General features: G+C 50.7%; 2 protein-coding genes across 12 annotated transcripts in view; one reads left to right on the plus strand and one right to left on the minus strand.

Moving 5' to 3' along the window:
• Positions 1-15,961, plus strand: part of PCDH12 (protocadherin 12) — a 36,296-nt gene extending 20,335 nt beyond the window's left edge. For both annotated transcript variants that reach the window (XM_042861339.2, XM_005280887.4), the window contains exon 4: positions 10,185-15,961. In XM_042861339.2, coding sequence (XP_042717273.1) covers positions 10,185-10,546 — 362 coding nt within the window. In that variant the 3' untranslated portion in view covers positions 10,547-15,961. The remainder of the gene's footprint in view (positions 1-10,184) is intronic.
• Positions 11,677-20,147, minus strand: part of DELE1 (DAP3 binding cell death enhancer 1) — a 41,384-nt gene continuing 32,913 nt past the window's right edge. For 2 of the 10 annotated variants that reach the window (XR_010589832.1, XR_010589830.1), the window contains 3 exons: positions 18,076-18,232; positions 17,484-17,764; positions 15,615-15,929 (listed from right to left, as the gene is read on the minus strand). Coding sequence is in view for 5 of the 10 variants with exons in the window: in XM_065554790.1 (XP_065410862.1) it covers positions 17,589-17,764; positions 18,076-18,232 (333 nt within the window). In the remaining 5 variants the exon portion in view is untranslated. Of the gene's footprint in view, positions 12,171-15,614; positions 17,765-18,075; positions 18,233-20,147 lie in introns of those variants that run through there. The other 8 variants (XM_065554791.1, XM_065554789.1, XM_042861340.2 and 5 more) reach the window with 6 other exon arrangements.

The following is a 20,147-nucleotide window of genomic DNA, read 5'->3' on the forward strand; positions in this document are numbered from 1 at the left end:
AATTTTCACTGATCCAGAGTTTTTCAAGGCCCAAAGGGACCATTCTGCTCATCCAGTCTGAACTCTTGCAGAGACAGACAGAGAATGTCACCCAGTATCTCCTGCACTGAGACATCCGATCTTGATTTACAGACCCCAAGTCAGAGAAAATCCACCACAACCCTTGGTGAGTTATTGAACATAAGAACATAAGAACATAAGAACGGCCATACTGGGTCAAACCAAAGGTCCATCTAGCCCAGTATCCTGTCTTCTGACAGTGGCCAGTGCCAATTTCCAGAGGGAATGAACAGAACAGGTAATCATCAAGTGAACCATACCCAGTCGCCCATTCCCAGCTTCTGGCAAACAGAAGCTAGGGACACCATCCCTGTCCATTCTGGCTAATAGCCATTGATGGACCTATTCTCCATGAACTTATCTAGTTCTCTTTTGAACCCTGTTATATCTTGGCCTTCACAACATCCTCTGGCAAAGAGTTCCACAGGTTGACTGTGCGTTGTGTGAAGAAATACTTCCTTTTGTTTGTTTTAAACCTGCTGCCTATTAATTTCATTTGGTGACCCCTAGTTCTTGTGTTATGAGAAGGAGTAAATAACACTTCCATATTTATTTTCTCCACACCAGTCATGATTTTATAGACCTCTATTATATCCCCACTTAGTCGACTTTTTCCAAGCTGAAAAGTCCCAGTCTTATTAATCTCTCCTCATATGGCAACTGCACCATACCCCTAAATCATTTTTGTTGCTCTTTTCTGAACCTTTTCCAATTCCAATATATCTTTTTTGAGATGGGGCGACCACATCTGCACACAGTATTCAAGATGTGGACGTACCATGGATTTATATAGAGGCAATATGATATTTTCTGTCTTATTATCTATCCCTAGCCTAACGATTCCCAAGTTTCTGTTAGCATTTTTGACTGCCCCTGCATATTGAGTGGATGTTTTCAGAGAACTATCCACAATGACTCCAAGATCTCTTTCTTGAGTGGTAACAGCCAATTTAGACTCCATCATTTTATATGTATAGCTGGGATTATGTTTTCCAATGTACATTACTTTGCATTTATCAACATTGAATTTAAACTTTTGTTTTGTTGCCCAGTCACCCAGTTTTGAGAGATCCTTTTGTAGCGCTTTGCAGTCTGCCTGGGACTTAACTATCTTGAGCAATTGTGTATCATGTGCAAATTTTGTCACCTCACTGTTTACCCCTTTTTTCAGATCATTTATAAATATATTGAATAGGACTGGTCCCCATACAGACCCGGGGGGACACCACTATTTACCTCTCTTCATTTGGAAAACTGACCATTTATTCCTACCCTTTGTTTCCTATCTTTTAACCAGTTACCAATCCATGAGAGGACTTTCCCTTTTATCTCATGACAGCTTAGGAGCCTTTGGTGAGGGATCTTGTCAAAGGCTTTCTGAAAATCTAAGTACACTATATCCACTGGATCCCTCTTGTCCACGTTTGTTGACCCCTTCCAAGAATTATAGTAGATTGAGGAGGCATGATTTCCCTTTACAGAAACCATGTTGACTCTTCCCCCAACAAATTATGTTCATCTATGTGTCAGACAATTTTGTTCTTTACTATAGTTTCAACCAGTTTGCCTGGTACTGAAGTCAGGCTTATCGGCTTGTAATTGCTGGGGTCACCTCTGGAGTACTCTTTTAAAAATGGCATCACATTAGCTATCCTCTAGTCATTTGGTATAGAAGCTGATTTAAATGATAGGTTACATACCACAGTTAGTAGTTCTGCAATTTCATATTTGAGTTCCTTCAGCACTCTTGGGTGAATGCCATCTGGTCCTGGTGACTTATTACTGTTTAGTTTATCAATTTGTTCCAAAACCTCCTCTAATGACGCCTCAATCTGGGACAGTACCTCAGATTTTTCACCTAAAAAGAATGGCTCAGGTTTGGGAATCTCCCTGACACCCTCAGCCATGAAGACCGATGCAAAGAATTCATTTAATTTCTCCGGCCTTATCGTCCTTGAGTGCTCCCCTCACTGTGAAAAATTTGCACTTTATTTCCAGTCTCATTTTGTCTAGCTTCAATTCCCAGCCACTGGATCTTGTTATACTGGTTTGCTGGATTAAAGAACCCTCTTCTAGCAGAAATCTCCCCATGTAGGTGCTTATGGGCCGTGATCAATTCACCTCTTAACTTTCTCATCAATAAACTGTATAGACTGAGCTTCTTTAGTCCCTCTCTGTGAGGCAGATTTTCCAGCCCCTGAATCATTCTTGCTGCTCCTCTTTGACCCTCCCTAATTTTTCAACATATTTTTAAAAATATCAGATATGAGGCTCAGGAGTTGGCTGTTCATTGTGGATGGTATCTTGGGGATGGCTCCTAGTCCATACTCTACCCGTCTCTGAAATGGGCACACATGGTGTCTGTCACTGTGATCTTTGTGTGATTGTTTTGAGTTGCATGGCAAAATACACCAGCTTGACTTAGGGTTGCCAACTTTCTAATCAAACAAAACTGAACACCCCTGCCCTGCCCTGCCCCGCCTCCACCCCGCTCCTTCCCAGGGGCCCCGCCCCTGCCCCACCCCTTCTATGAGTATCCGCCCCTGCTCACTCCATCCCCCCTCCCTCCGTCGCTCTCCCCCACGCTCACTCACTTTCATCACTGGACTGGGGCAGGGGGTTGGGGTGCAGGAGGGGGGTGAGGGCTCTGGCTGGGGGTGCAGGTTCTGGGGTGGGGCCAGAGATGAGGGGTTTGGGGTGCATGAGAGGGCTCCATGCTGGAGCAGGGGGTTGGGGTACAAGGGGGTGTGGGCTCTGGGCTGGGGGTGTGGGTGCCAAGTGGGGCTAGACATGAGGGGTTCAGGATGCAGGAGAGGGGTTGGGTTGTATGGGGGCAGTGAGGATTCCGGCTGGGCATGCAGGCTCTGGGGTGGGGCCGGAGATGAGGGGTTTGGGGTGTAAGAGGGGGCTCTGGGCTGAGGCTGAGGGTTTCAGAGTGTGGGATGGGGTGTGGGCTCTGGCTGGGGTGCAGGCTCTGGGGTGGGGCCATGGATGAGGGATTTGAGGTGCAGGAGGGGGCTCTGGGTTGAGACAGGGGGTTGGGGAGTTGGGGGTGTTAGGGCTTTGGCTGGGGGTGTGGGCTCTGGGGTGGGGCTGGGGATGAGGAGTTTGGGGTGCTGGAGCTGGTTTAGGCCTGGGGCAGAGGGTTGGGGTGTGTGGGGGGGTTGCAGGGTGCAGGCTCCAGGATGGGTTTGGGGTTCATGAGGGAGTTTGGGGTGTGAGGTCCCGGCAGCACTTACCGCGGCTCCCGGGAAGCGGCCTCCAGATTCCTGCAGCCCCTAGACCAGGGAGGCTCCACGCACTGTCCTCGTGCCCACAGCTCCCATTGGTCACGATTCCTGGCCAATGGGAGCTGGAGAGGCAGGGTCAGCATGAGGAGCCTCCCTCCATCTAGGGACTGCAGGGACTTGGCGGCCACGTCCGGGAGCCATGAGGTTCCTAGTGTAGACAGCACAGTGTGGCGAAGCTAACTCCACAACCAAACAGCTACTTCTTTAGACTGTATAACTGCTGAGCACCTAGGCTAGATCCCAAAAGGGGGGATCCACCTGTGGTGATGGTGTGTTAACTTTTTAGCACCCTGCAACCCAGTGGAATCCTGAAACCTGAGTGTAGTACCCAGGCTCCCCATACACTGCGTGGGGAGAGTTGGGTGCCTAACAATGGGATTCACAGAAGCCAGCACACTCACCTAAGCAAGCCAGTGGGAAATGTTGAGGAGAGGTGTGGGGCTTATGCCCTGCCCCCCCAAAGAGAGTTAGGGTCTGATCCATAAAGGTATTTAGGTAGCTAAGTCTCCATTTTAGCCTCCACTGTGAGCCACAAAACCCCCACTCAGCTGCACCAAACCCAGAAGGTGCCTACATTTTTAAGGTAAAAGTCCCCTAGATGCCTAAGTTTTGGCTGCATCACTCCAGGCCTCTAGACATCTGTCTCCTGCTTATGCACCAAGGTGATGCACAACCTGGGGGAAGATAAAGGCAGGAGTTTCTATGTCACCTATGGGGTCAAATCCAACAGGTGTGCTCAGAGGCCTACCAGATTGGGACCCATTCAAAATCCAGTGAGGGAGAGAGACAGGTCCCGCTTTATGAAGAATTCTTCCATCGACCTAGTTACTGCCTCTCAGGGAGGTGAATTAACTACATTGATGGGAGAACTCTTCCCATCACTGTAGTGAGTGTCTGCACTGAAACACTAAAATGTTGCATCTGCAGTTCTGCTGCTATGCCGCTGAAGCATTTTAAGTGTAGACATACCCAGTGTCTCATAACTGTTTGCATAGCTGATTCCACCTTACTTTCACTTTGTGGGTGCGCTGGGGAGGAATTGTGGTGGTCAAACTCCAATTGCATGCAAATTCCTTACAGTGATGACTCAAGGAGTCCAATCTATTAACAAAGAGAAGGTGAAGGCGTGACTTGATCACAGTCTATATGTACATACATGGGAAACAAATGTTTAATAATTGGCTTCTCAATTTACCAATGAAACCTATAACACAATCCAACAGCTGGAAGTTGAAGCTAGACAAATTCAGACTGGATATAAGGTGTAAATTTTTAACAGTGAGAGTAATTAACCACTTGAACAATTGACCAACGGTTGTGGTGGATTCTCCATCACTGACAATTTTAAAATCAAGGTTGGATGATTTTCTAAAAGATCTGCCCTAGGAATGATTTGGGGGCAGTTCTCTGGCCTGTATTATACAGGTCAGACTAGATGATCACAATGGTCCTCTCCTGGCCTTAGAATCTATGAATTCTTCTGAGGCAAACTGGGGTCTGGATGGGGAATACAGTGTCCAGAATGCCATATCTCAGAAAGTTGGCTCAGTTTGCCTATCACTGATTTGCTTCTTGAGTGAGGCAGGACACTGACTTCCCAAAAATGTAAGTGTAAGTCCACTGTAATCAAGTATTGCTTTTCCTTGAAAGTAAATAAGTGCGCGCCCACCTTTTCCCATAGTTGGATGTGTTAACAGCCTCTTTCTGCTGGCAGTTATCACATGATTGACAGGTGCCCCACCTTTCTGTCAAGGAGCAGAGTTGTGTATTTATTCTCAGACAGTAAATATATTCTTGAGCCTATCTAAGACAGCTGTCAATGCCCAGGTGTGAGGCAGGTATTTTGTGCATGAAATACTTTGTAATGAGGTGGAAACAAGAGGTGTCTGTCCTTCTGGCTCTGCTCCTACTAGTACTTGGCTTTTGCTTTCTGGTCACCCTACTGGGAGTGCTTGTAGTTGGATGTGCTTTCCATAGCCTCTTTGATTTCCATCACCTTCCCTTTTGAAACTCGGAGATAGTGCAGCATGTTAATGAAGTCAATGTCCTTATCTACCTCCCCCAGTTTGCTGATTCTGGTTGTACATGCTCTCTTCAGGGTGTCAGCCAACACCAGTTCATGCTGGACAGCTACTGATCTCTACCTGATAGTGCCAGAGATGCATAAACATGTGCTGCAATCTCTTTAGAGCACTAAGAGCTTGTCTGCACTTAAAAAGCTGCAGCTGCACCACTGTAGCGCTTCAGTGAGGGCTTTTCCCATCAATATAGGCGGTAGCAATGTCAATGGAAGAAGCCCTCCCATTGACATAGTGCCGTCTACACTGGGAGTTAGGTTGGTGTAACTGCATTGCTTGGGGAAGAGGGGGGATTTCCCACACCCTGAGTGATGTACTTATACTGATGTAAGTTGCTAGTGTGGACCAGGCCTGAGAAGGGGCTTTACCAGAATTGTCACTAGGGGGCTGTGGTCAGATTGGATGTCCTGATGGAATTGCTTCACTCCAAATACCCCAGCCAAAAGCTATTTTTCTATTTAAATGTATCCCTGTTCTGCCTCTGACAGGGATTTGCTGGCATAAGCAACCAGCTGCTCCTGCAAAAGAGCTACACCCAGTCCTTTCTCTGATGTATGACACTGGGGGTCACAGTACTTCATGACAGGGGTAGCCATTATCAGGTATTACAGCATGTCAAATACTTGCTGTTAGGGACTTGCCCAGTCCCAGTCAATTTCCTGCCTTATGAGCTGATGTATGGGTTCTGCTACTGCAGGTGTGAACAGCACTTGGAAAGAAAAGGTATCATTCCTGTGAAGCTCTGTACCCCTTTCACATCCACTGGAGCTGGCGTGTCTCTACCTCAGTCTTGTTGGGATCTGATTTCTGTCTCTCTGCCTGAGAGCAGATGTGCAATGTATTTCACCTCATGTATTTTCTGGGTTGAGTTTTATGTGCTTGTTCCTGCATCAGTGCTGAAAAGCTTGTTTTCTGTCAGTCTTGTTCAGCTTCTGCATCCCCTCCCCTTCAGATTGGTCTTTAGTGAAAAACCTGTGTCATTCCACAGTTTCATTCTGCTTTGTGGAGCAATAGCTCCCCAAGACTCCTAGGCTTGAGGCAGTGGGGAGCTGTTCCCTATTAATAATAGTTTTACTTTCCTGCTGTTGTCGTCGTCCTGGATGGCCAGGTCTGCATACAGCTTGAACTCCTCCTTCCACCGGGTCCATTACTGGGCTAGGAATGCAAAACCTAGGACTCCAGAGGGACCCCAGACCAAGCTCCATGGCTCACACTGCCAGCTGCTGCACAGATTCCGTGACTTTCGAAGTGGCTGGTGCTGGCGGAGCCAGGCAGCCCCTGGACCAGCAGCAGCAGCAGTTTGGGTATGTGGGAGGGGGCTCAGGGCTGGGGCAGGTGGTTGGGCTTGGGGTGCTTACCCTTGGGGGAGGGGCTTCCTGGCTCCCACCAGCATGTCCCTGCAGCTCCTAGACAGAGAGACCAGGGGGCTCCACATGCTGCTTGCACCCACAGGCGCTGCCCCCGCAGCTCCCATTGGCTGTGGTTCCTGGCCAATGGGAGCTGCGCAGCCGGCGCTTGTGGGAGGAGCAGGTGGGGGGGCCCCCCTGGCCGCCCCTCCCCTAGGAGCTGCAGGGACACACCAGTCAGAGCCATGTAGGGATCCTGCCAGCCCCCCACCCACAGGCACCCTGGCCCAAGTTTTAGTTAAGGGTATATAGTAAAAGTCATGGACAGGTCATGGGCTGTGAATTTTTGTTTACTGCCTGTGACCTGTCCATGACTTTTACTAAAAATACCTGTGACTAAAACATAGTCTTATTCATGATACATGCCTCACTTATTCTTGAAAAGAACAACATAGGTGGGTAAGCTGTCTGACTCCAGGAGAAGATTCCACCTGCAGCCAGGATTCAGGCACATAATTCTGTGAGGGGGCAGGGGCTTAGGCCAACCCCCCTTGGCACTTCCCACTGGCTAGCTTAGGTGACTTCCCACTTAGCATGCTGACTGTTGTGGATTGCATTGCACAGGGAGCCTGGACTCCTAACTCAGGCTGTGTGGATCCCACTGTTGTTCCAGTGATTTTCTAGGTGCCTGAAAGTTATTCATTGTGACACTCAGCACCACAACACCCATGGGTGGCAGGTATGAACGGCAGGGGAAGGCTCAGCCTATCCAAACTGCCAGTGTGGCCCTGCCTGGCCCATCCCACAGGCCTTGCCCATCCACTTTTTGCCCAGATGGACCCCTCCCTCGTTCCCCTCCTCTTCCCCCTTAGGCCCCACCACCAGCCAGGAGCTATGGAGCTCGGGCAGCTGTGGCAGCAGCCCCCAGCCCATATATCCGCCCCCCACGCTCTCTAGCCGCCTGGGGCAGGAGGAGGAGCCGTGAATCTATGGGGAGAGTCAAAGAGAGATTTGAAGTGTCTATAAGTAATGAGGTATAAAAGCCAGAAATGATTACAAGAAAAATAGAGACAAAACACTTACTAATATCTACTTAAGAAATGATCTTAGTTGCAAAGCACACTTTCTCAGCACATGTTCCAGCAGATTACTGGTCAAACTCTCAGGGCACGACCCCGCCCCCAGAGTCCAACAGCTGTTTCCCTCTTCTCAGGTGCAGAGAATGTAATGGGCAGGAAGAGAGAGGGGGGAGGTGTATTGGGCTGTCTCTCCTTTTCATAATGTCAGTTGCCCTCTTGAAAAAAACATTTCTGGCTGAGACCAAGGAGACAAAGAGTCTATGTGGCACGATATTCCCTGCTGTCCTCCCCCCGCCGCCACCTGTTGAAACTTCATTTTTCTCTCCCTGCTTGATGACTTTGTTTATTGCTTAAATTAAAATTAAGGCAAGCACACATTACTTCCTTTGTTTAGGACAGACCTCACTTCTGCCTGGGCAGGGCTGTGGGATTTGGATCACGTTAGTAACATCATACAGGAGAATCTTATAACATCACATACAGTGTTGCCACACATGTTTTACAACCATAATTACTGACCAGCAAATTATAAATTTTCAAATGATACTTTACAGGGCATACTTTGTACAAAAAGATTACTACGATAGTGTGTAGGGTGTGAAGGACAATCAGTGGATTCTTTCTTGGTCTCATTAGGATTCTCTGCAGCCTCAGGTCCACATCCCATATCTTAGCTCCCAGCATACACCACACCCTTCAGTTCCCTAGATCAGCTCTGGTGACAGACCTGTCTTTCTTAGTAGGTAGTCCCCAATCACATAGACCTGCCTCTTCCTGGTGTTAGTGCAATTCCTTGGCCTTCCTCCTCCAGTTTTTTCTGGCTGCAAGTCCTCTCAGCCTTTGCTCTTATTTGCAGTCTTCTGTCAATCATCCTCTATCCTCCTGTGATTCCAAACTCTGGCTTTCTTATAGGACTAGCTGCTCTTCTCTTCTTCATTGCCCTCCCACCTTCTTTTACTGCCTGCTGTGCCCGTTCTTCATTTTGCAACTCAGCAAACCTGTTCTTCAGCTCTATTTTCCCTCTCTCACTCACCCTAGTGGTGTAAATCAGGAGCAAACCCACTGGAGACTGGAGTGATACTGGAGTAAAACCAGTGAGAGGAGAATCAGACTGACAGTACCCAAACGACCCTAGTTCTGCCCCAGTATGGAACTAGCTTATCTGCTCTGTTTTTGCACTGGAACATCAAAAGATGAACACTATTGTACTACCATTTTCTAAATCCATGGGCTCCCCGCCCCAGGATCCTGTGTATTGCACTAGGAACTCAACTGCAGAGAGAGTTTGCAGAATTGGAGGTGGTAGGAGGAGGGCAATAAGAATGATTAGGAGCTTGGAGAGATCGCCATGGGGGAGAGTGAAAAGGTCAGAAATGATTACTTTAGAGAGCAGACAAGCGGTGATATGACAGACAGAATAATGAATGATCTGAAGCAAGCACATTGGAAATTGGGTACCCCATTTACCCTCTTACAAGAGCAAAGGGATGGTCAAAATTCTGCCATTTCCTAATGTGCAAATGCTTGATTTTGCAACTCTAATATAATTCACTTAACAGGGTTTCATAAGCCATTTGCTGGGTATTATGTTTTTTTTTTAAACAAAACAAAACAATCATATCATTTTATGTGCCACTCTTAACTCTGTGCTGTGCCTCTAGATCTCCATGCTCCACCTTTAACAACTTTGCTGGCAGCAGGAGTAGGTTGCTATCCTGTGTGGACCATTCACTGGTTGGAGGCACATCACACAGTGGATTGCATGAGAACATAGCCAAACACAGAGATTTGGCTGTTTCTTTTTGACAGGCAGCCTGGCTAAGTGAATGAAACTGAGCCACCATTTTAGAAAGAACTTTTCTAGGGGACTGCTGACTGTAAAAGGGCTGTGTGGGGCACACAATTATTACAGTGATGACACCTCCTGCCATTTTAGAGTGACTCTCATGCTATTTGGTGTTTTCCTTAAAGCTCCCAGATGCTGGAGCCATGTAATGACACCAGAATCTCACCTCTTGATTGAATAAATGTTCCTAGGCCCTTGTGGTTGTGAAATAAAGTCTGAAATGTGATCACTAAAAACTACCAAGGCGAAGAAGCCCCACATTTATTTTATTTTAAAATCTCATTACTTTTAAGCCACTTTCATGATTTTTGGGCTGGCTGACGCACAAGGTTTGAAAGCTTGGAGCCAGGAATGCGCCCTCTCACCCCTATCGCCTTCTCCCAGCTGGCCCAGGGCACTTTCCTGTCTTTTCTTTCTTCTCCCATGGACTGCTCAACCCCAGCTCTCACCATCTCTGTTTCTTTTGGGTGTGTTGCTCCTTGCAGGGCTGGCCCTGGAGAGGCTGACGGCAGACCCTGCATGGATGGCTCGGCTCTCCCTGTCCCTCACCAGCAGCTACAAGGACAATGTTTTCTCCCCTGCTTCTCTGCACTCTTCTCAGCACCAGGAAGATGAAGGGCAAGATAAACCAAGAACCTTTGAGACATTTGGCAAAGTTACTGGATCTGACCCAAACGCAGCCAGGACGAGACTGGCCAGCACTTTCCTCTCCGAGATGAGCACCCTATTTGAAATGATCTTATCCCAGAAAGCACAGGCCCATGCAACAACGGCCTCAGGGCTCCTGCAGCAGCTCTCTGCGCATAGCAAGCCCTTTGGGGTGGATGGCGATGCTTCTGCTGTGTAGGTCATGTGGGAAGGCTGACGGCTGCAGCAGACACATGAGCAGAACCAATGCTCTTTGCAAATGGAAATAGTGACTGATGCTGGTGAACAGTTCCTGCGTGAACCACACCTCAGTAGAGATTGTAATAGATGCATCTGCCCTCCTGCTTCCCTTATCTGACCCCACCTCCCCCAAATCCCCTTCCATCTCTTGGTCCCTCCCAAAGGAGTTCCTATTCTCCTCCCCCTATATCCCAGCTCTGCTTCCCTGCCCTTGGCCTGGCACCAGGCCCATCTCTCTGCACATGAATAGCCTAGCACTCAGCCTCTCCTTCCCACCCACAGCCTGGCACCAGCCCCACCTCTAAGCCCATAGCCCAACCTCCATGCCCACAGTCCAGTCTCTCTGCACACACCTCCCCATTCACAGCCCGGTACCTGGTCCCTCTTCCCCATCCATGCCCAGCCCTGCATCTCTGCCCACAGCTCATCTCCCTGCCCCAACATCCCAGCCCAGTGTCTGGTCCCACTTCCCACTTGACAGCCTGGCATCTGGACCCACCTGCCCTGCCCATATCTCCCTCTCCACCCATGGCCCAGCCCCCGGTCCTTCCTCTCCATCTATGGCCGAGCTACAGGTCCCACTTACCCATCCACCACCTGCCTCCCCAGCCCCATCTCTCCACCCATTACTTGGGCACCTCCTCCCTGCTCACGGCCTGCCCCCACCTCCCATCCAATTGCCTCAGGCCCAGCATTCCTCTTTCAAGTTCTTCCCTTGCTGACATGGGAAGGTAACTTAGGAGAGCATTTACCAAACTGCAATCTGCCCTATATCCCAGCTGGTCCTGGGCTTTCACTTCTGGTAGCAGGAGGACATGAAAATTATGCAACAAACCCTATGGCAAGTGCAGTAGACACTGCAGTTACTGAAGCCACCTGGGTGTCTGACAGGCAGTGACACTCTTGCAGAGGTCATAAGTCAGCGAGGCCCTTTCCTCCCAGTCTAGGTAGGGCAGAATGGATTGTGCTAGAGAAACAATGAACAGAACTCACCCAATCACATGCAAACTTCATTCTGAGACCCAAATTCAGCAATCCTGAGCTCACAGACAAGACCCCAGCTGCAGAATTCACCACATTGCCGCAGAATCAGGCTCCAGAACCTTCAATTTTATTTAAAATTAAAATATTTTTAGCCTTTATGGTTGTGACAAAAGCCTCATAAATGTGATCAAGTGTAACCAATACAGTAATGCCTGCCTGAGTCTTCAGAGAGACTGAAAGTACAGCTTGGAGAGGTGAGACCTGTCCTGTTCCTCTCAATCAGAGTTCATGGGCTTTATGATTCCACAGCTGTGGACTAATACATTTTGCCAAGATGCCTCAGAATTCAGCATTTTCCTCCCACATCCCCCATGGTGCTGCACCAGATGACTGACACTGTGGTTTCTGTATCCCTGGCTGGGAACTGCCCACAGCTGCCTCATGTTCTCCAGCTTTCCCACAGGGGCAGGAGCCAGGCTGAGGTGTATCAGGGTCCAGCGTGCAGCCCAGGGGGTGGGGGAGCAAGAAGCCCAGCTAGATAGAAGCCTGGCCTGGAAATCAGCTGACCAGTAAGGAGGAAGGGAGCAGAGCAGAGGACCCTGGAAAGCACAATGGAAACCCAGCTGTAAAAATACTCACAAGCCTCACCCCAGTGACCATTTTCAATTCGGCACTAAGGGGTGGGTGTATGTAGAAGGGGTGAGCCATAGGGGTATGGGAGGACAGATGAGCCATAGGGTGTAAGGGAGGGTCAGTCATGGTGGATGGTGAGCTTTAGAAGTGTGCATGTGCATTTGTGAGAACTAGAACATGGGGGAAGAGAGGGAGCTAAGTCTTGGGGGCATGTATTTATGATGTGGGGTGAGCCATATGCCATAGGGCTGTGGGGAGAGTGGATGAGCCCTGGGTAGGAGTGGCTTCCTTGCAGATCAAGCACCACCAAAACTGATCTCTGGTCTGGCTGGATGTTCACAGTTTGTCCATCACTGGCACTTATACCACTGAAGCTTTTGGCACCCATGTAATCGCCAGCCAGTTCATGGCATTCATTGGTACACATGCTTCAGAATTCATTGATCTTCCATCTTGACATGACCATGCCAAGATAACTGTCAAAACCAAACCCCTGCCCATTTCTGATCCTGTTCTGCCTTAAATAAGCAGTTGATGATGATGGACAAGAATTGAAAACGTCAGTCCATGCTCTTCAGTCTTCCTCAGCGTCCATGTTTCACTTCCATAGAATAAAATTGGTATAACCATAATTCTATAGACCTACAGCTTTGTGGTAAACTTATGTCCAAACATCTCCACAGAGGCCACGTGAAGGGCCCAAAACATGGCAGTAGCTTCTGCTGTATGAGTGTCCATGTCTTTTGAGCATCCTCCAGCACTGACACTACCCAAATATTTGACAGTTGTCACCTGCTCAAAGTTCCACCAGACAGGTTAATACTGAGGTGGTTGTAATCTGGAGCTGGAGGCAGCTTGTTAGCAATGGCCGGGGCCTAGTTAAGGCCACTGGTGAGCTGGAGCCGGTTCCCACTGGTTGTTAAATTTAGAAGTGCTTTCAGAACTGGTTGTTCCAGGACAACCGGTTCTAAAAGGACTTTTAAATTTAACAAAAGCTTCGGCAACAGTCCACCCCACCCCTGGCCCCAGCTCAATTCCCCCTCCTCCCCTGAACGCTCCGCCCCCCTTCTCCCCCTCCCCTGCTTCCCGCGAATCAGATATTTGTGAGAAGCCTGAAACAAGCAGCAGGCAGGTAAACTGGGGTGGGGACGCACGAGGAGGGCCCCAGCCTGGTCCCGACTGAGCGCCCCCAGCTCTGGCTCCAGCCCGGCCTGGGCCCCACGGTGCTGGTCTCGATCCTGACCGAGCGGCTGTGGCCCGGCACGGCTCGGGCCCCGCGGCGCTGGTCCCAGCTCCGGCTGAGCGGCTCCCTCCAGCCTGGCCCCCCGGCCCCTGCCTGGCCCCGTCGAGTGCCCCAGCCTGTCCCAGCCCTGGCCGAGCACCCCCGGCTCTAGCCCCAGCCGCGCCAGCTCCAGCCCAGCCCGGCTCGGTTCGGGCCCCGTGGCGCCAGTCCTGGCCTGGTCCGGCTTGGCTTGGGCCCTGTGGTGCCGGCCCCGGCCGAGCGGCTCCGGCCCCGTGGCGCCGGTCCTGGCCCTGGCCGAGTGGCTCCGGCCTGGGCCCGGACCCAGACGAGCAGCTCTAGGCTGGGAGGGGGGTGTTGGAAGAGGGCAGGGGAGTTCAGGGGGTTGTGGGGGGGTGGATAGGGGTCAGGGCAGTCAGAGGGCAGGGAACAGGGGGACTGAATGGGGTCCCGGGGGGGCAGTCAGGAAGGAGCAGGGATTGGATGGGGCAGTGAGGGGCAGGGGTTCCGGGGGCCGTCAGGGACAGAGAGAAGGGGTGGTTGGATGGGGCAGGGATCCCGGGGGCCCATCAGGAATGAGCGGAGGGGTTGGATGGGGCAGCAGGGGGCAGTCAGGGGACAGGGAAGGGGGGTGGATGGGGCAGGGGTCTTGGGGGGGGCATCAAGGAACATGGGGGGTTGGATAGGGCAGGATTCCGGTGGGGGGATATGACCCCCTCATGGGGTGAGGAGGAGGGAACCTGTTGTTAATATTTTGGCAGCTCATCACTGGTTAAGGCTAAGCAGCACTTTCTGTTTAGATGTACTGATAGCTCCACTTTAGTGTCTCTCTTGTTACAAATTTTGAGGTGGGCTCTCCAAAGCAATGGCATTTCCCCAGAGCTGGCAAAGATCTAGTAGTATCAGTACAGGGCCAAAATTGTCTAGTGAATGCCCACACCTGCCCTGCCCTCTCACTACCTTTCCCACGTGCACAGCAGTTACAAAGCTTTGCTTTGTGTGTCTGAGCACAGCAACCCACAGCAGGAATAGACACTGGGGGGAGGAAGGGTCCATTTAAAGGAGTGAAAATGAAAAGTCATTTTGGGGAGTGGAACTTGCTCCCAACTGTCCATCCCCTTGAGAGTGCCTTCTACATGGTGTGGCTGGCACAGGTGATAGAGCAATGCAACCAAAAAGTCTCTAGCACTTGGAGTTCTGTAACTTTTAAAAAATCAAATACTTCTAACACTGGACTCTCTAAAATACTTTAAGAAAAGTTCAAAGATCCTCGGAAGGAAAAAACAGTGACCTGAAGGATGGGGCTCATTCTTTGCTGCTTGCACCATCTTATTATTAGTTACACCACTAATTCTTCATTACTTGCTGACTGCTGAAAACAAAATTGTTTTTCCTCAGCAACCAAATGACTGTGAGGCAAATTCTGGCCTAGCCACAGGCCTGAACTCCTTTGCAAGCTACAGGGGAGGTGCTTGTGGCTGTGGGGGAGCTCAGCACTGGAGGGCTTGCTCTCATCTCAGACTGAAGGCGTCCCACAAACACAGCGAACCACCTCCCAACTTTTTCACCCTGCACTATTTGCATGTAGCCACTGGATTTATTTGTAGATGACAATAAATTAGTGAATTAAAGAGGAGATTAATTCCATTCCCCTAGCTTAGCCTTGCTATGCTTCATTTTCCCCCCAGTAAGTCCTATAACAAAGGAAGGGGGTGGGTGCAGCTCCCCCTTCCTCCTTCCCCCGCCCTCCCTCCCCCCGGCAGCAGGGAGATGATGCTCAGGAGCAGTCCTGGTTATTATGAGAGTAGGGAAATCCGTCGGAGGGATTTCCTGCCAGTTGCATCCTGCCTCACAAAGGAAGAGCAAGTAAACTGAGTGGCCTTGAATGCAAGGCCACAGGCTCTGGGAACAAAGGGGGAGCCTGTACCCTGCAGTTGCAGAATGGAGGCTGGAATTGAGAGCAGGTGCCAGGGGACAGCTGCTGTCGTGAGGCCAGGCCTACACGCAGAGATGCACCAGTTTGACTACAGGGAGAATTTGCTACTGAATTAAAACAGTCCAATTTGTGTGTAGATACTCTTAACACAGATTAAACCCTGCTTGTATAGGCTTAGCTTGTGTGGGTACATGTACAGGCGCAGGCAGAGATTAGCATCTGTTTGACTTAATCGGCTTTTAACTGATTTAATTAAACTGCTGCAACTTGTGTGTGTAGTGCCACTGTGTGACCTGCAGCCCTGGTGGCAAGTCATGACATGGTGCCAGACACTGCCAGACAGTACAGGTTGGGGATGGACCAACGATCCAAGTGCAGCTCCAGCGTGGAGCAGAGCATTGGTGTTCAGAAGAGGAGCCTCCAGCAAGGCCTTCAGGCCAGCAGAGATAGTGAGGTGCTGGCCCAGTTCACAAAGCATGGGGGCTGAGCTGGGTTGGGTAGGGTTACCATCCGTCCGTATTTCCCCGGACATGTCCGGCTTTTGCGTCTCTAAATAGCCGTCCGGGAGGAATTGGTAACAAGGTTAAAATGTCCGGGGTTTTTTTCTTCCTTGCCTCCCTCCCTCCCTTCCATGCAGAGTGTGGCTGCTGATTGGGCGGCTAGGCCGATTGACCCACTCCCATTGGCCTCCAGCAGCCAGAGCCCTCCCCTGCTCCCCCCTCCCTCTCTCTGTAGTCCTGTGTAACACACAAACTGACCCACGTGGAGCCAGAATGGTAAGAGGAGTGGGGGGGGGGGCAGTCAGGGAGTGGGGGAGTGTTGGATGGGTCCCCAGCCTCCACCTGCCACCCCCCCTCCGTGCATTCCCCCCTCGGTGGGTCCCCCATCCCTGTCTGCCTCTCCCTTGTCTGCGTGCTGGCTCTGGCAGTACAGGCAGACAACTGCTGTCTGCTGCCCCCGGGTCCTAGTGCCCCCATCCACTAATGGGAAGACAGGCTGACCTTACCCTGCCCTTCCACCCTAGCCCTGAGCCTCTCCAACACCCCAAACCTCCCAGCCTTCATCCCCACACACCCTAATCCTCTGCTCCATCCCTGAGCCCCCTCCTGCATCATGAACCCCTCATCCCCAGACCCACAGCCCTCACCCCTGCATCCCCTCCTATCCCCAAACTCCCTCCCAATCCCCCTCCCTCTTCCCACACACCCCCTCCTGCCCTCAAACTTCCTCCTAAAGCCTGCACCCCCTCCCTTTGCACCGCCTCTCACCCCCAAACTCCATCCCAGAGCCTGCACCCCTCACCCCCTCCTGCACACCCACCCCCTGCCCCAGCCCGGAGCCTGCACCCAGCACCCAAACTCTATCCCAGAACCTGCACCCCTCCTGCACCCTAATCCCCAGCCCAGGACCTGCACCCCAGACCTCCTCCCCCCACCCAACCCCCCTCCCAGAGCCTTAGGCAGGTGGGGTGGGGGGTTCTGGGCACCACCAAAATTTCTACAACCCTGCCACCCATGCGAGTGGATAAGGGTCAGGGCAGTCAGGGGACAGGTAGGGTCCTGGGGGGGGGGGGGCAGTTAGGGTAGGGGGTTCTCAGCAGGGGACAGTCAGGGGACAAGAAGCAGGGGGGGTTGGGGTTCTGAGGGGAGCAGTCAGGGGGTGGGAAGTGGGAGGGAGTGGATGGGGCGGGGCGGGGCTAGGGCGGGGCTTCCCCCCCCCCCCAGTGTCCTCTTTTTTGTTTGTGGAAATATGGTAACCCTAGGGTTGGGCTGTGTGAATGCATGTAGTTAGGCCCCTGGGCCATGTCAGAGTGGAGGAGCTGGGGCCCGGGGTTGGCTGGGGCAGTGTGAAATTAGGCCAGGTAGTGCAGAGTAGTACCAGTAGGGCACAGGGAGACTGCTCTGGAAGCACCTGTATCATTCCTGTTCCATTAGAGAACTTGCACTGCCCCCTCCTCTCCATACACCATAGCCCACCCCCTTCCGCCATCACCCCGTCCCCTCCACACTGCTGCCTCTCCCCAAGGGCAGGTGGAGTTACGGGAGAACGGTACTGCACCTCTTGGGCATGATTTCCACAGGAAGGGATTGTTTCCATTTGTACCTACTAGCCAAGTGCTATCCCCTGAGAATAGAGCACTGGCTGTGGCTCCAGGCGGGAAGAATCCAATAGACTTGCCGAGTGTTCTGGGGCTGGATTCCATCTCAGTCAGCTGACGTCAGCCCCTGCCAGGCTGCCTGTGCTCCAGGAATGGGGCAGGGGTAAAGCACGACATCCCATCGGAGAGGCCTGGCGCTGCTCTGCTAGTTGCTCCAGGACCCAGAGGCAGGGGCTGGAGGAGAACGCTCTCATTCCAGAAGGTGCTGGATGGCTGCTCTCTGCAGCTGTCAAGCCCACAAAGAGGAGACGTTACTGAAACCCTCGGGTTGCAGGTGAGCAATCCCACCATTCACCATCCTCAACAACCAACCAGTGAGCACAGGGCAGGGTGGAGAACAAGAGGAGAGACCCTTACTGCAGCAACATCGACAGCTGCGGTGTCTCCCCTCACGGCAGCATTGTCAGGGCCTCTGGTGACAGGGACTTCCCACTAATGGGGTCCCAGCCTCTGGTGACAGGAGCTTCCCCCTACATGGGAATGCTACCTGAGCCTTTGGCATGTCCCTTTTGCCCTGAACCTCTGATGCTGTAGTACCTGCCATCTCCTGCTCAACAACTTGCACTCTCTCCTGAGCATGTCTGTTTCCTGCAGCAGCCGAGTGCTGGTAATGCTCCATTGCTTCTGCGAAGTTCTGTTGTACTCCAAGGCCCTTCTCATAGCAAACACCAACAAGGTATCTGCTATGGGAATCCTAGACGTAATATACACACAGCAGTCAGGGAGGAGGGGGGTCAGACTATTCAATTCAATTGATATGACATACATCCTTGGCAAATACAAAAAGAAAAACATTCACAATCTAAAAACAACACCAACATCCATATAATACAATAACATGTCAATCAGAACTTTAAAAACCTCTCTTCTTCAAGACAATGCTAAAAGGGCAAAAATTGCCACCGATTTCATTACTACCAGGGATTGAGAACATACTAAAAACATTATCTTCTGAGATGATGATAAAAATTATTTATTATCGAAAAGAGTAAAATTCAGCGTGCTTTCAAAAGCTGGAAAATTCTACAGTCCAAAAGATAATGAGGTAAATCTTCCAACACTCCAGATTTACATGGGCAAAAACACAGACATAAAGGGACTTTTCTGTATTTACCTTTAAGGACAGTAGTTTCCATGGTGTGAGATCTTTACTGAGTATATACTTTATATACCTTACGTAAATGAGGATTTGATAATTCATTCAAATATGGTTAAAAAGCATGGACTGTCTTCAAAATAGAAAACCAAAAGGCAAACTAAGACTCATGACTCATACTAGATCATCTTGTTGGGTAATATCTGTCACTCTCTTGTTGAGCATATACTCTCCTGCATCCATGTATGATCATGGATGCAGGAGATATCAATAATAACTGAGTGTGACAGGGTGGACTAGGTCCAGAGGCCCCCTGCTAGAGGCCTCAGGGTCCTGCCACATCTGTCCCAGGAAAGGAGCAGTAGAGAGACCCTCCAAACGGGCTAGAGGGACAGTGCAGGAAGCAGCAAATGAGAGAGGCTGCAGGAAGCAGCCAATCAGGGCCCAGGAGGGCCATATAAAAGGAGCTGCAGAGCCAGAGATAAGCACTTTCTTGCTGGAGCTAGATGAGTGCAGATGGCACTCCTGGCTGGCTAAAGGGAACTGTAGCAACACAGACAGCTCAGTGCTGGCAGGGACCTGGGGAGCAAGGAAGAGTATTGGCTGGCTGCTGGGCCTGAATGTAAAAGAGCCCTGAGCTAAGGGTGAACCTTTGGTAAAGGCTGGGGCCATGGGGAAGTGGCCCAGGGAACTGAAAGCAACATAGTTAAAGGGACATGGCAATGTATGGCTGCTATTCTTAGGGTCCCGGGGCTGGGACCCAGAGAAATGGGTGGGCCCAGGTCCCCCCACCCCTGATCACTGGGAAATTGGCCTACAACCAGACAATGAGAAACCCTCAGAAGGGGAAAAGAACTACTTAGTGACCTGGCTGGAGAGCTGGGGCCAGAGTAGATCAAGAGAGTGAAACCATTGCCTTCAGGGAGGAAGCCCTGGGGGTACGGCCCAATACCAGGGCTGGGACTGGTTTAAAGACTGCAGGCACACCCAACCAGAAGGGGTGCTCATGAGAGGTGGGTGCCACGCTATTACTGTGAGTAACAGAAAACCCCAACCTAGCTATAATAAATTGGAAGGTCTTATACCATGGAAATATGGAGTATACAAATTATTCCTCCATTTCCTGGAGGAACAAAGATAGGACAATCTATAATCTGGAAGAGTACAGACCTTTGGCCAAAATTTAAGAAAAGCAATATAAGATCTACTACAGGATCAGACTACATGAAAGTGGAACTGACAAGCTTTAATAAACACAGGGGAGCCCAAGTCTTGAGGCTTCTTTTTGCTCCTCTATCATTCATCTTGGCTCTCCTAGACTGCTACTTACTCCTCTGAGCATCTCTTGAGAAAGAATTTGTCAGACACCTCCAGTCTGTTCCTTTTACCATCCCTTGCTAAACAATTTGATTGCTCCCCCCAACTTCTAGGCCTATGCTGAAGGAACAAACCAAACCCCACCAACTATCCCCACTTTGCCTCAGTCTTGGCTACTGCCAGGGCCGGCTCCAGG

The sequence above is a fragment of the Chrysemys picta genome, chromosome 8 (assembly GCF_011386835.1).
Source record: "Chrysemys picta bellii isolate R12L10 chromosome 8, ASM1138683v2, whole genome shotgun sequence".
Classification (NCBI taxonomy): domain Eukaryota; kingdom Metazoa; phylum Chordata; order Testudines; family Emydidae; genus Chrysemys; species Chrysemys picta.